The 12268-nt window shown below is 49.8% G+C and overlaps 1 protein-coding gene across 3 annotated transcripts in view; it reads right to left on the reverse strand.

The window, feature by feature from the left end:
• LOC119455757 (protogenin-like) overlaps positions 1 to 11622 on the reverse strand; it is a 261095-nt gene extending 249473 nt beyond the window's left edge. For 2 of the 3 annotated variants that reach the window (XM_049669238.1, XM_037717212.2), the window contains exon 1: positions 11439 to 11622. In XM_049669238.1, coding sequence (XP_049525195.1) covers positions 11439 to 11505 — 67 coding nt within the window. In that variant the 5' untranslated portion in view covers positions 11506 to 11622. The remainder of the gene's footprint in view (positions 1 to 11438) is intronic. The other variant, XM_049669239.1, reaches the window with a different exon arrangement.
• Between the last annotated feature and the right edge of the window lie 646 nt (positions 11623 to 12268).

The raw sequence follows: 12268 nt of genomic DNA on the forward strand, positions 1-12268 counted from the left end.
TCTGTATCTCCGAGTCAGAGACATGTCATACTCTCTTTCACTCACTCACTCACACACACACACACACACACACACACACACACACACACACACACACATCGAAATGACGTTGATTCTTACGCCCTATCCAAAATGCAGTTAATTGCGGATGACTGAGATAACCTGTACTCGGTCAGTTAGGTCCCAGCGGCGAAACGGACTTGGAACTCGTGAAGACTATGAGCGCGCACACTTCCCACGCAGCTTTATTTATTTTTTCTAAATTAAACTACCTCAACGCATCATGATTCGCGAGTGCGTTCCCTTAACGAGTCCCGATTTATTAATATTTTAAAATCTAATCCTCCTCGACTAACCTGCGACGCGAGGCCCCACAGTTTTCAGAACACGCCTGCCACCTGGCGCTCCAAAGAAGAGACGCGCACGAACAACCGGGGAAAAGAATAGGAGGAGGAAAAATACTAATGAAAAAACAGTACGCGAGTTTCGAGCGGGTCTGCGACGACCGAAAGTAATTACCAACATCCCGTAATTAACGACTCAGTTGATCGTTCAAGCAGCGAGGATTTAATTATTAACCTTTCGCAACCGACGCACTGCAGCTATGTATACCGGACGCGCGAGAGGCCACGGGCACGCGATCAGTCCAGAAACGTGCGTTAACTAGTTTTCGTTTTCTTTATTATCTAACTACAGGGGAGAAAAAGAAAGAGAGAGCTATAGAACATCTGCGTTCCGCTCCTGTAGTCGTTCGAACGCACCACTCCGTTCCCGCGAACAAACTTAACGAACTTGGGCTCAACGGAATGCGTTTCCGTTGTTTGCGCTGCGATCATGCCTACCATCACGTTGGGCGTGCAGCGCACGACATCTTGTATAAACAGTAGCCCAGGAGTCAACGTAAACTCGCGAATTAAAGTGCCGCACAGCTGGCGCGAAAGAGCGAAATTATGTTATCTTATAAGGTACTAGCACGCGACGCGCGACAAGAAACGTAACAGCAATGCAGCCCGACAGGCGGGTAACAGTGATAATCGGGTGAAAAAAAAAAAAAAAAAAACGGTTACCGTCACAAAAAAAAAAAAAAAAGCAAAACGGTGTACGCGTGATGATACGATGCACTGACGTCATCGTGGACGCCATGCTTGAGCACTAGCACGGTGAAAAGCTGCGTCCGTGATGTCACGTGCATGCTTTCTGGCTAACGGAGTACACATAAATTTAAACGCAGTCTTAAGAGACACAAGACATCAGTAGCGCGATATATAGCGTCGCGACTACGAGGGTACGACAAAGACGACGATGATGCCGAAACAAAATGTGTAACTTAAGTTATCTGTTCAGAAAAATGAAAACAAAAAGTGAAGCAATTTCTACTGCAAATAGACTTTTTTTTTTTTTTGCGCAGTTATTTCTGGTAGCGTTCCTGTCCCCTGTCAGGAAAAGGGGGGACTTTCGTCCTCAACTTATTTAGCGAAAATTACATCCGAATCCCCCCCCCCCCTCCCCCTCCGCACCAGCTGCATGGCGGTGACATCGAAGAGCACACGAAATAATTTGATGAGAGAAATGTCATCTAAAGGCGCAAGTAACCTTGCGAAACGGCAACCTATAAACGAAACAGTTCACCAGACGTTCGGCTTTCCCCAGCACACAGTGGGACGTCACAGAACTAACATAATCGCCGGCGTGTCAGCTTTATTGCGTCTATATCGTTCGAGCCTTGCCTCTATTATTCAACTGTTAATATTATTTTTACATTCGCACTGTTTCTATCTCATTTTGACCAGGCAAGCAAGAAGGCCTTGTGGCCCTTACCCCCACCAAGCCCACTGTATAATTTTTGATACGCTGATTTTGGCACCTAAAACTCCGATTTAGGCACTCGAAACCCTATGCAGGGCCCATACAAGCGTTTTTGATATACCGGAGGGAGTTCTCAGTTGTGCATAGTTCAGCAAATCAATTACTAAGTAATTAATTACCGTACTAATTAATGTGTAGACAATTATTGTTTCATTGTTTTCTTTGTACCAATATACCCCCTATAGCCGCAAATAAATGTGAATAAGCTGTTTTAATTTTCCTTCATGTAGAATAGCATTCGGGCTTTGTGGGGTTAAACCTGCAATTACCAACCAGTGCGTTTCTTTCTTTTATTATTTTTCTATCCAATATGTCTTATGTTTGCGCACTGAACAACAGTAACAAAAATGCTTATCTAACGAGAAAGCGGACCTCAAGCGGTTCCTCCTTGCTTCCTCCGGCGATAGTTTTAGCAACAGCCGTGACGCAAGAACCACTCGTGTTACGTCATCAGCCGACGGACAGTGGGAATCTCATCGCGATTTGTCAGGGTATACTTTGTGCTGTATAGGTGCCGAAAAACTGACCCCCCCCCCCCCCCCCATTCGCTTTTTTTTTCTTTTTTCAGCTGGTGCACAGAAATAAAACGAAGCGCGCCCCTGAGAAAAAAAAAAAGTAAGGGGGGGGGGGGGGGGGGCGTCATGCCATCAGCGTACCGAAAAGGTCACGTGCTGCTCTGGCTTGAGTATACCTGCGTCATCACTGCGCATGACACACAATGCGAGTGCGGCATATATTTATCCATTCTGGTTGATATTAACCAACAGGGCGTTTCGGCAACACTTATCTCCAGTTATTAATAAATGCGAAAACTAATTCGAAAACGGAAGTGACAAAATCAGCTTTGAAGTCTCCACCATGCAAACGTTAATTCACACAAGCATAAATACTTCGGCGAAGCAATTTTCGCCTACAATATACAGTTTTATTCAACCTCGGTTGATTCGACTTTTGCTTAATCTGAGCGCACTTATCTGAAAAGTCCCGGCAAGAAACCAGACATTGCTACGGAAGGAAAATTCATTCAACAAAGTCGAAACCTGAGCCGGTTCGTAGAGGTGAAAAAAAAAAATGTCACAGTTTCGCCCTAAGGGCGAAGCAATGAATGCGATAGCAACACAGCAATGTCATACGAAGTAAGGTGAGCGGCTTTGGTAGCAATATGAATTGTAGTAAACATGAGCTGATTAAGTAAGCAGGTGTGCTGCGGCGTAAGTAGACCGACATGAAGAGAGACTCGATGACCACGAGAAGGCGCGTGTGAAACGGTGGTGTTGATGAGAAGCGCTTCCCGTGGGCAGCGCGTGCGAAGGGACACACCTGTAGCGCTGCACTGCCGATCCGGTCAGCATTGCATGTGTAGCGTGCGTTGGAAAATGTGGCCCGACTATTACGAACTGAATGAATAAGCGTGGTGTGAGCGCGCACAAACACGAAGAGATCCCACTGAATGACAGCAGACAACGACTGTCAAAACGCTGGCAGCAAGCATACGCCGCCGCGGGCGAAGGTACGTGCGGTTTATCGCTTCAACGGAAACTGAGCACGGCGCATAAAGGTCAGAGCCGTGTGGAGATAAGAGACAGGTGCGAGCGAGCGACGAGCGCGGTTGTTGGCAGAGAAGTGCGCCCCCCCCCCCCCCCCCCTTGCTCCCTCCGGCGCTGACTTCCTGCTTCCTTGCTTGCGCGTGGGAGATTGAGTGCGTTCGCTCTCCGTGATAGCGCGCGTCCCCGCACGCTTCCGCTCGGGCATACGGCGCGCGGCGAAGATTTTATCTATAGGGAACCTCACGGCGACGGCGACGGCGACGCCGACGGCAGAAATCCGGTTGAAGTGTCCATATAATTGCTATCGCAATAAAAAAAAGCTAGAAACACAACGTACGTTTAATCCGAACGCAAAAACCATGTCGCTTCGCCCCCTCATGCACGTAGGTTACTAAAATCTTAAAACCCAAGAAATTCAGCAGACGGCGTCTTTTTTGAGGATTTTGTCAGCGCCGACGGCAGTGTTGAGGTTTGTGGACCACTCGCCGACGACGACATTGTCAGCAACGTGACAGTTCAACGCTGAGATAGAGAGAGAGACGTTTATAAATTTTTTTTTTTAGAAAATGTGCATGTATTAAAAGGCAACCCCAGTGGTTTTTCCGGTGAGGTGCTTAGATTAGGTTAATTGTTTCGCTCCTTATAAGGTATATCAGCAAGCTGTCATATATATAGCTTTGCGATGTATAGGGGTCCCTCTTGGAAGGATCCAGTCGTTTAGTGCGGTTAAACATGTCGGTGCTCTTCGCCGCGTGCTGGTTGCTGAAGAGGAAGAAGCCAAATGGCATTGCAAACTATAATTACAGCAGCAACAAAAAAAAAGAAAGATTTGAATTCGTTCATTCAGCAGCAATTCCTTCATTCGACCTTTCGGATAATTCGACCAAATCCTGCGGTCCCGCAAGGGTCTAATTATGGGGAGTCGGCTGTATAAGAAACGACCGGAGCGTGCTTCACCACACAAGGACTCCCAATAAGGAGAAGCTTGCTTTCAAGGGGGGCTACTACGTATGTGCAGACACCATCGAAACCTTGCCGAGTTTCGCACAGAGGTTATCGCGTGCGCAGAGGAAGTTGTAAAGTAACGACAAAAAAGACATGCAGCTCAAAACAAAGGAAACATTCGATGTATTCGAGATGTGCGAGATTGACATCGAGGATAAGAGATTTCCTAATGTAGCAGGATGGGATTGCAGTAACCGTTTTACTTAGCAAATGAGCCACACTAGAAGAATCAGCGAGCAAAGTAGTTCTTTGAAGACTGCCGCGAAGACCATCTCACCCGGCATTCTGGTGACGCCGGTACGTTAGCAAAAACGGAGGCAGCAAACAGTATAGGAGGGTATTCAGTTGCTTCATTCCAGTTTCCTCGTCTAAACTTAACAGATACATTGTACTACAATGTACGGCCATGAAAACAGCATACAAATATCCGATTTTTAGAAATTGTGAACCACCTGTAGAGCAGTCTGAAGCAAAGTGCGTTCAATATACCGCGAATTCCCGAGTTATGTTTTTCTTCGATATAGACGATCTTCACCGCTGATCTTCGCGTATCACAACGCAGCCACTTGGTAAATTTGCTCGGCTTACAACAAATTCCCAGTGATCTGTGCTCGTTCGCGATCTCTCATATTCGTAACCGCACAACACAGCCGCCCCCACAAAGAAAGCTCTTGTTCCGACACGCATGGTTCAACACACTCGATAACCACTCGGCACAACAGCCGGTACAATAGCTATACGAGCCGCGGTTACACTTCCGCCAATGTATCTATATAACGTCTTCCCAACAAACAGGATGCGAAACTGTTCTATAGTCTCGAGAAAAATGCAATCCGCAAACGAACCCGCAGCTACGCCCAGACGATTCCGCAAAATAAACGCTGGCCGCTCAACGAAACGAATGTGCGCCGCTGCCTAGCTGTTCCACAAAGTACGCTCACTGCCCCCCCCCCCCCCCCTCCCCTCGCGATTTCCGAAGGACTCTCGATCCCCCGCAGCTTCCAAGTCGAAAGCAAGAAGAGCACGACCGCCGGTCGCTGCTGGCGAGGTAATTAGACCTGCCCGACGAAGCGTATCTCCGGCGTATATGCATATATGATCGGAGAGCATAATAACGCTCCGTCCCCAATTCAACGCGTCGCCAACAAACGCGGCACTGCGCGAGGAGGTCTACGAACGAAATGAGGGCGGAGATCGGGGCGCCCACAAAGCGCGGTGCGCGCATTGACTCACAGCCCGCAGCATGCGTAAGATCAATTAGCGGAACGACGGATTTCGCGGCTAGCGGGGCTTGCCGATTGTTCGCCGAATAACCACTCGCGCGAAATTCACCAAAGCGCAACTGCGACCGGCAAAGTGTAAGCGGACTGACATCACAATCATACCCCGCACGTACATTTATTCGTTGTTATAGTTTCCGCGAAATGTTCCGATCGCAGAATATGAAACGTTCATCTGTTATGCCTGCCAACCAATAAGCTTTAAGCTTCCGTATAAACAAATCCCTAGGACACTACAACGGAAAGGTGGATATAGATCAGCACGCTCAGGTGTGCCCTGAGCACATACCTTTCGCAGGACACACACGCACTTTATTAACGATGGTTTACCACTAGACGGAGCTCACAAGCAGTAGCTAAGTTGGAACAGCACGAACTGACAACAAACACAGTTTTTTTTTAGATCGCAGCCACTTTACTATTGACGATTTCGCCTGTTTCAGGCGAAATCGCCAGCAGCAGGTACCACTCGGTGTCCTTTCACAATCGCAAGACGTCCAAGGTCGGAGACTGACGAGCGAACCTTTCTCGTTAACAAAACTCATTTTTGTGCACTTTACGAAACGTTCGTAAGATCGCAGAACGAGCCCGAATTCGTAAGCTTTACGGAAAATTCACGAGAGTTGGCAGATACGCTGGATATCTCAGCTGCTACGCTCCCATTCACAATTCGTTTGCAGCACTGTAAAAGCCGCAGGATTCCTCAGCCGGAAGGCCGAATGCTCCTTTAGATGTGTTCCTGCCGCGTCGTCTGCTCAGCGGCTGCTGAATTCGCGGTATAATACGTGTGCACGCAAAGGTACTGATATGTCACGCATCGCTGCAATGTATCACGCAACAAGCAACAAAAAGAAGGGGAAAAAAAACGAATCCCGCCATTAATCATAGTTACGACCGGAACTACATTCCGCTGCGGAATGATACTGCCTGCGTACGCCTCGTACTTTCGGCAGAGCTACAAGGTGTATATGGAGTATACGTGCAATGCAGCGACGAAAGCTATGGGCTGCTGCAGCCAACCAGGACAGGGACCAGAAGCTAGGCTGCTACACTACTGTCCGTCGCCGATCGCCCTTGGCGCGATGCCGAGGAACGGAACCTTCGCGGAAGGATTACTAGCGGACAATCGACGAGCCCTCTTCCCTCTTCTGGAACACACAGCCGGTTCTAGTTGCTGCTGTTTGGCTGAGACGAGGCCTAGCCTTCACTGCAATGCACAGAATTGGTGTACGTCACGGGCCTGTACGTGTGCGAGTTGTGGTCGACGAAACCGAAACTATAGTCTCCCCCCCCCCCCTTTTTTTTTTTCGTGTGACGTAACGAACGCAGCTTCTCGTAGTATTAGTACCCATACGTGGCGGCCACAATAACGTCAGTGCATTTATCGTTATTAGTACACCATTTTGCTTTTCTAACATCTAACAAAGTGTTTTCACCACATCATCACTTTGATCGGTTTGTCGCTTGGTGCAAGTCGTGCTTTCGTAGTCACGTTTCTTGCTTACGCAGCCTTTCTACGACGTGGCGGCCATGATAACGTTAATGAAAACTATACATATCGTGAGGATTTAGCTTCTGATCGGTGGAAGGCGTTCGGCTTGCGGCGGCGCGCACGCCAGGTAACTGGCGTCGCGCACCCACCAACGCGCAACAAAGAGAATCGCCGTCTACGAGCGCTGGGTGCAGTACCATTCGCCGTAATTGAGGTGTAGTAATTAAGGCACGCCGCTTTCCGTCCGCTCCCAGCGCTACTACCCGTCACGGCTGTGCCTCACATTCGCAGGATGGATGGATGGATGATGGATGGATGGATGGATGAGGCTGAACCCTTTAAATCGGGTGGTGGCATACGCCACCTAGCCATGACTATTAACATATTTTGTACTTTGTGGTGGGTGAAATTTCACCCCTGCCTTGATTTTATCCACCAATCAGATAACTTCCGTTTGGTTATTTCTACTCGCTTAAAGTCTATTTTGCCTTCGCTGTCCCTAAACCCCAATGCTTTGAAAAAATCAGCCCCGTTGCTTTGCACTGTAGGGTTAAGCCCTTTACAGAAAAGTATGAGGTGTTCAGCCGTTTCCTCTTCTCCACACGCACAGCACAACGTGTTGGTACTTGAGTCGGTACATCTTAGTCCGCAATACTCCCGTCCTGGCTTCAAGCAACAAAGAGCTTCCCCTAGAATTATCATAGATATTTTCTTCAGAATTTCTTGCTTGAAAGTTCTGTATGTTCCCGATGCTGATTTCGTATGCATCCCAGTTTTCCACAGACCCCTCTCTGTTTCTTAAACCTTTTTCTTAACCGCTGTTTCCTGGTTTGCACCCCTCCTGCAGTCCAAATATTTGATTGAAAATTTTCTGGTTGCAGCCCGGTTGCAAGCAACGCCACCTAGAGGAATTGCAGGTCGGCCATACGGCCGCTGCTATCTTCCCGACTACCGGTTGAAGAGCAACGAGGCGCCTTAAAAACGCAATGACGTGGCCTGCGCGCGGGAACGAAGAGATAGATTGTGAAGCGGAAGAGGGAATGGTATATTTCCTCTCCTCTCAGTGTAACGGCGGTAAACTACGTTCCGCGGGAGAACGCGTGCTCGCACGCGACGCACTAGTGAGAAAGGGGCAACACCGCAGAGCCGAGCCAAGTAAGGACGAGGTGCTGGGAGATGATGATAAGTGGTTCTTGAGGGAAAGGGAAAGGTTGGCGCTATCTTCTGCAGCCCTTGAGGGAGCACGGCTCAGCGCCAACGGGGAGGGGTAAGTGGGAGCGAAAGAAGGGATAACTGGGAGAGACGCAAGCCAATGAACGAGGGAATAGCATGGCACGCACCAGTCCCAATACTTAGACGAAGAGCTCTGCTGCCCCTGCCGTCGACAAACTCGCGCAAACCGCGACGCTCGCGTAGCAGAAGACGGAAGCGCGCCAGTTGCAGAGTGAAGTGGACGGAGGAGAGACGACGACGACAAAAGGCGTCGCTCTCTCTCTCTCTCTTCTGCCGCGCAGTATTGATTAAAGGCGGCCGCCATTTCCTTATTCCGGTGTGAGCGGGCCGAACGCTGCCATTCGCCGCTGCGCGGAATACATTAGGGCTGCTTCTGCTGCTGCCCATCGTCGAGGCAGGCACGCGCTCGGCCGCCGCAGGACCGAGCGCGCAGGCCAGGAAAAGGAAAAACAAACAATTACAGGAAGAAGCAACAGCGGCAAAACGCCAGAGCGCTTTACAACGTGCACCCCCTCGCAGTTTGATTAGATCTTGGCAGCGTGTGAAGCCAGAGGTATAGTGGGGCGGTGAGGGGGAAGCGGGCGTTTCTGGCTACATTTCTGATACATTTTAAAGCAGATGGCCATTTCAATGTTATCCCCCCTCCCCCCCCCCCTTTTTTTTTAATTGCGCAACCCGCCGAGCAAGCAACAACAACCGGCGCGCGCGATTCGCTCAGCCTAGTACTACGCATGCGCTGTCACAGGTTCACAGGCCGTAGTACGCTTACTGCCAAGCGCTGGCGATCAGACAAGAACGAACAGACCGCCCGCACAGACGCGGCTATCAGGGGTATTCCAAATAATAATAAAAAAATCTATAATAAAAAGAAAGAAAAAGTCAGTGCCAGAAATGTTCGCCTGCATGAACCATGTTTCGCTGGGCAACGATCGCTCACCGGGCCTGCGTTTTATCGAAAGCACAGATTAGGTTGCACTGTCGAAGCAAATGGCATTGCGGGGCCCGTGAAGCTTATACCACACACAGTGAATTCATTCACGAGATACCAAAATGAGGTTCGTATCAGATGGACGAGAAACGACCTGAATAACCACTGTGACAAGCGTGGCAAGCAAAAACATAAGGTTTAGCACATTGGCACGTATATAATATACCTCCACGGCTTTAGTTTCGTATATTCATAACAGACCCGCCTCAAAACAGATTACCTCGTGTGAGCCAGCACGGACAAAACGATCACTTATGGTAGATGAGAACAAATAGCGGCAACCTTGAGTTGGGAATATGTTTCCAGCACTCGATAAACAGAGCTCACAGGGCGAACAAGGCTCAATGCATATAATGCTATGACAAAGTGCTACCACCATTAGGGCATCGGTTCATGCAGGACACGTACTACTTTTCGCCTGAGTGCCGCGTAAGTACTTACGTCACGGCATCTAAAATAGTACAATATATGACGCTATTCGACACATGCAAAACAGTTTTCCTCGCCCCTTACGAAACGTGGCGCCAAGTGAGGACCTATTTCAAGGCTGAAAGTTCAACTGATGACCAATCAATCGATCAGTATAGTGCACATTGCTTCTCCAGGACAAATTCACCTAGCTTGACAAATTGACGTAGAGACCGCCCGCAAAAGTGCATCTCTGACGTGTTTTCCTGTTTTCCGTTGCTGCTTCAAACGCGCGATTTAAAAGCGCAGTAATAACACCAGGCACGCTCTTCGACAATCATTCAGGCAAAGCGGTATTTCGAACACCGATCTCTGCCAACCTCTCCCCCGCCTGCGGCCTGGCTGGTCATAAAGCAAAAATCTAAAACTTCACACCAGCGAAAAATGCGCGGAACCGCAACTCAATCTACCACGCGCTCACCGCTACAACAGGTCACAACACGATCATTTCATAAACGTGCAGTACGCAACCAACCAAACAAACACACATGCGCCCAGGAAAACTAGCGCGGGCTACAAGATCACGCCCTTCTTGTCCCAGTTTTAGCGTTGCTCGGGGACATCAATGAACACGGTGACCCGCGAACGCAAGCAAACAGAACGCGGTACGCACGGCTGTGTTTCCAAGCTCCTTCCTCGCCGTAATAATGAGGTCAGGAAAGAATGTCGAATAAAGAACGTTATCGTGGGCCGGCGGCTTGGGTTGCGTCAGAGCCGAGCAAGTAGTTTCCGCTGCTGCGCGTCTTTGTTTACGCGCAGGCGAACACTCGCCGGTGGGCTCGCGAAACCACGTTTGCGAGTATGTGCGCGCAACTGCGACAGCACAATTTCGCTGCTAATAATCACTGAAACGCGCCGCTGCTGCAGATGTGCGGGCGAACTCGGCACGCTAGAATCGACGCTGGACCCGCGCAAGCATTATACACGATGCCGGAGCTGTCGCAATACCAGTTTTCTCTTTTTTACTCGCAGCCAGCGGAGGGGACGCGCACTGGAATCGGGCAAACAAGATCAAACCAGGGGGGGAAGGGGGGCGCCGCGGAAAGAGACGCCGCGGCGGTGCGATGGCCGTTGCCTCACCGCCGCACGCGAAAACTTCCCGATATCGAGAGCGCGCGCGCGCTTCCGAACACCGGGCCGCGAGTCCGAGTGCGCGGCGACGACCGCGTCACCTGCTCGAACGTAAACACGGTTGTGTGCATTCCGATCGCTGCGCTGCTGCTGCCCAGCGCCTGTCAACGGTGAGAATGGCCAGCGTGCGAGCGCCCAAGAAGAACCCGCGTCACCACCTCATAAAGATCGCGCCTGTTTGCGCGAATGCGATCGGCCGCACCGGACCACCTGACGTCGCGAAAACGGAAAGCCCGCCACGGGCGATTCGGCACATACGCTGCCATGACGGCAATCGCCGCAATCTTGGCCGAACACGCAAGCAACGCCAAGCCCCTGATCCTCCGTACCAGCCAACCCCCCTCTTTCCGCACCCCCTTGGTCCGCTCATCGGCGCAGGCAACACACAAGGGAGGGCGCGAAAAATACAAAACGTCAAGCGCGCTTACCTTTGTCGCAGGAACTCGACGACGCTACCGTTAGCAGACAACACAGCAACGTGATTCTCGACGCCATAAATCCATCAACTGCAGATACTCCATAGAATCACCCACACAATTAAATCCCGCGACCCGACCTGATCCACACGCGCGCATACGAATACACACGCACACACGCGCACACAGCGAGTCGTGCGGCCGCTCTTCCACAAGGGCTGTTCCTTTCGCAACGCTCACTCCCCGCGCATTCGACGTCCTCGCCACCGTTGTTTGAGTTCTCGTTTACCACGCGAATGTTTCGTACTTTTTCTACAGATAATGGGTCAAATAGTTCACAGTAGTTTATATTACTGTCCTTTAAAGCGATAGTTAAACATTTTATAAAGGCTTGTGCGGAATTCAGAGGGGTTGGCAACACCAGGCGCAAAAGCCCGGAAAGCAGAACGAAGATCTGAGGGGAGCAGAGAACAGCTGCAATTCAATAGTGGTTTTGTACAGCGTGTGAGCAGCGTACTTTTGGATTTCATTTAAGCGATACGAGTTCTAGATGCCCTCGTACAAACTACAAACAATAAGTGCGCATCCCAAGAAATCGGGTCGAATCTTACGGATGCGGAACACGCATCGCCTTCACAGCGTGCGGTCCCATTTAACGCATCGTTATTTGACAAAAGGATCACGCACGCTGAAGACACGCATTAGGTCCTTCTGCCACGAATTTCTTTCATATGCATTCTACCAACTTTATTGATTTACCAACTCTTCCTACATCTTATTTACTGTGGGAATTGTCCATGTGTTGGACCAAGAGGGGAGGGAAATGCAAACACGAAAACTGC

Source organism: Dermacentor silvarum, chromosome 6, assembly GCF_013339745.2.
Source record: "Dermacentor silvarum isolate Dsil-2018 chromosome 6, BIME_Dsil_1.4, whole genome shotgun sequence".
Lineage (NCBI taxonomy): Eukaryota > Metazoa > Arthropoda > Arachnida > Ixodida > Ixodidae > Dermacentor > Dermacentor silvarum.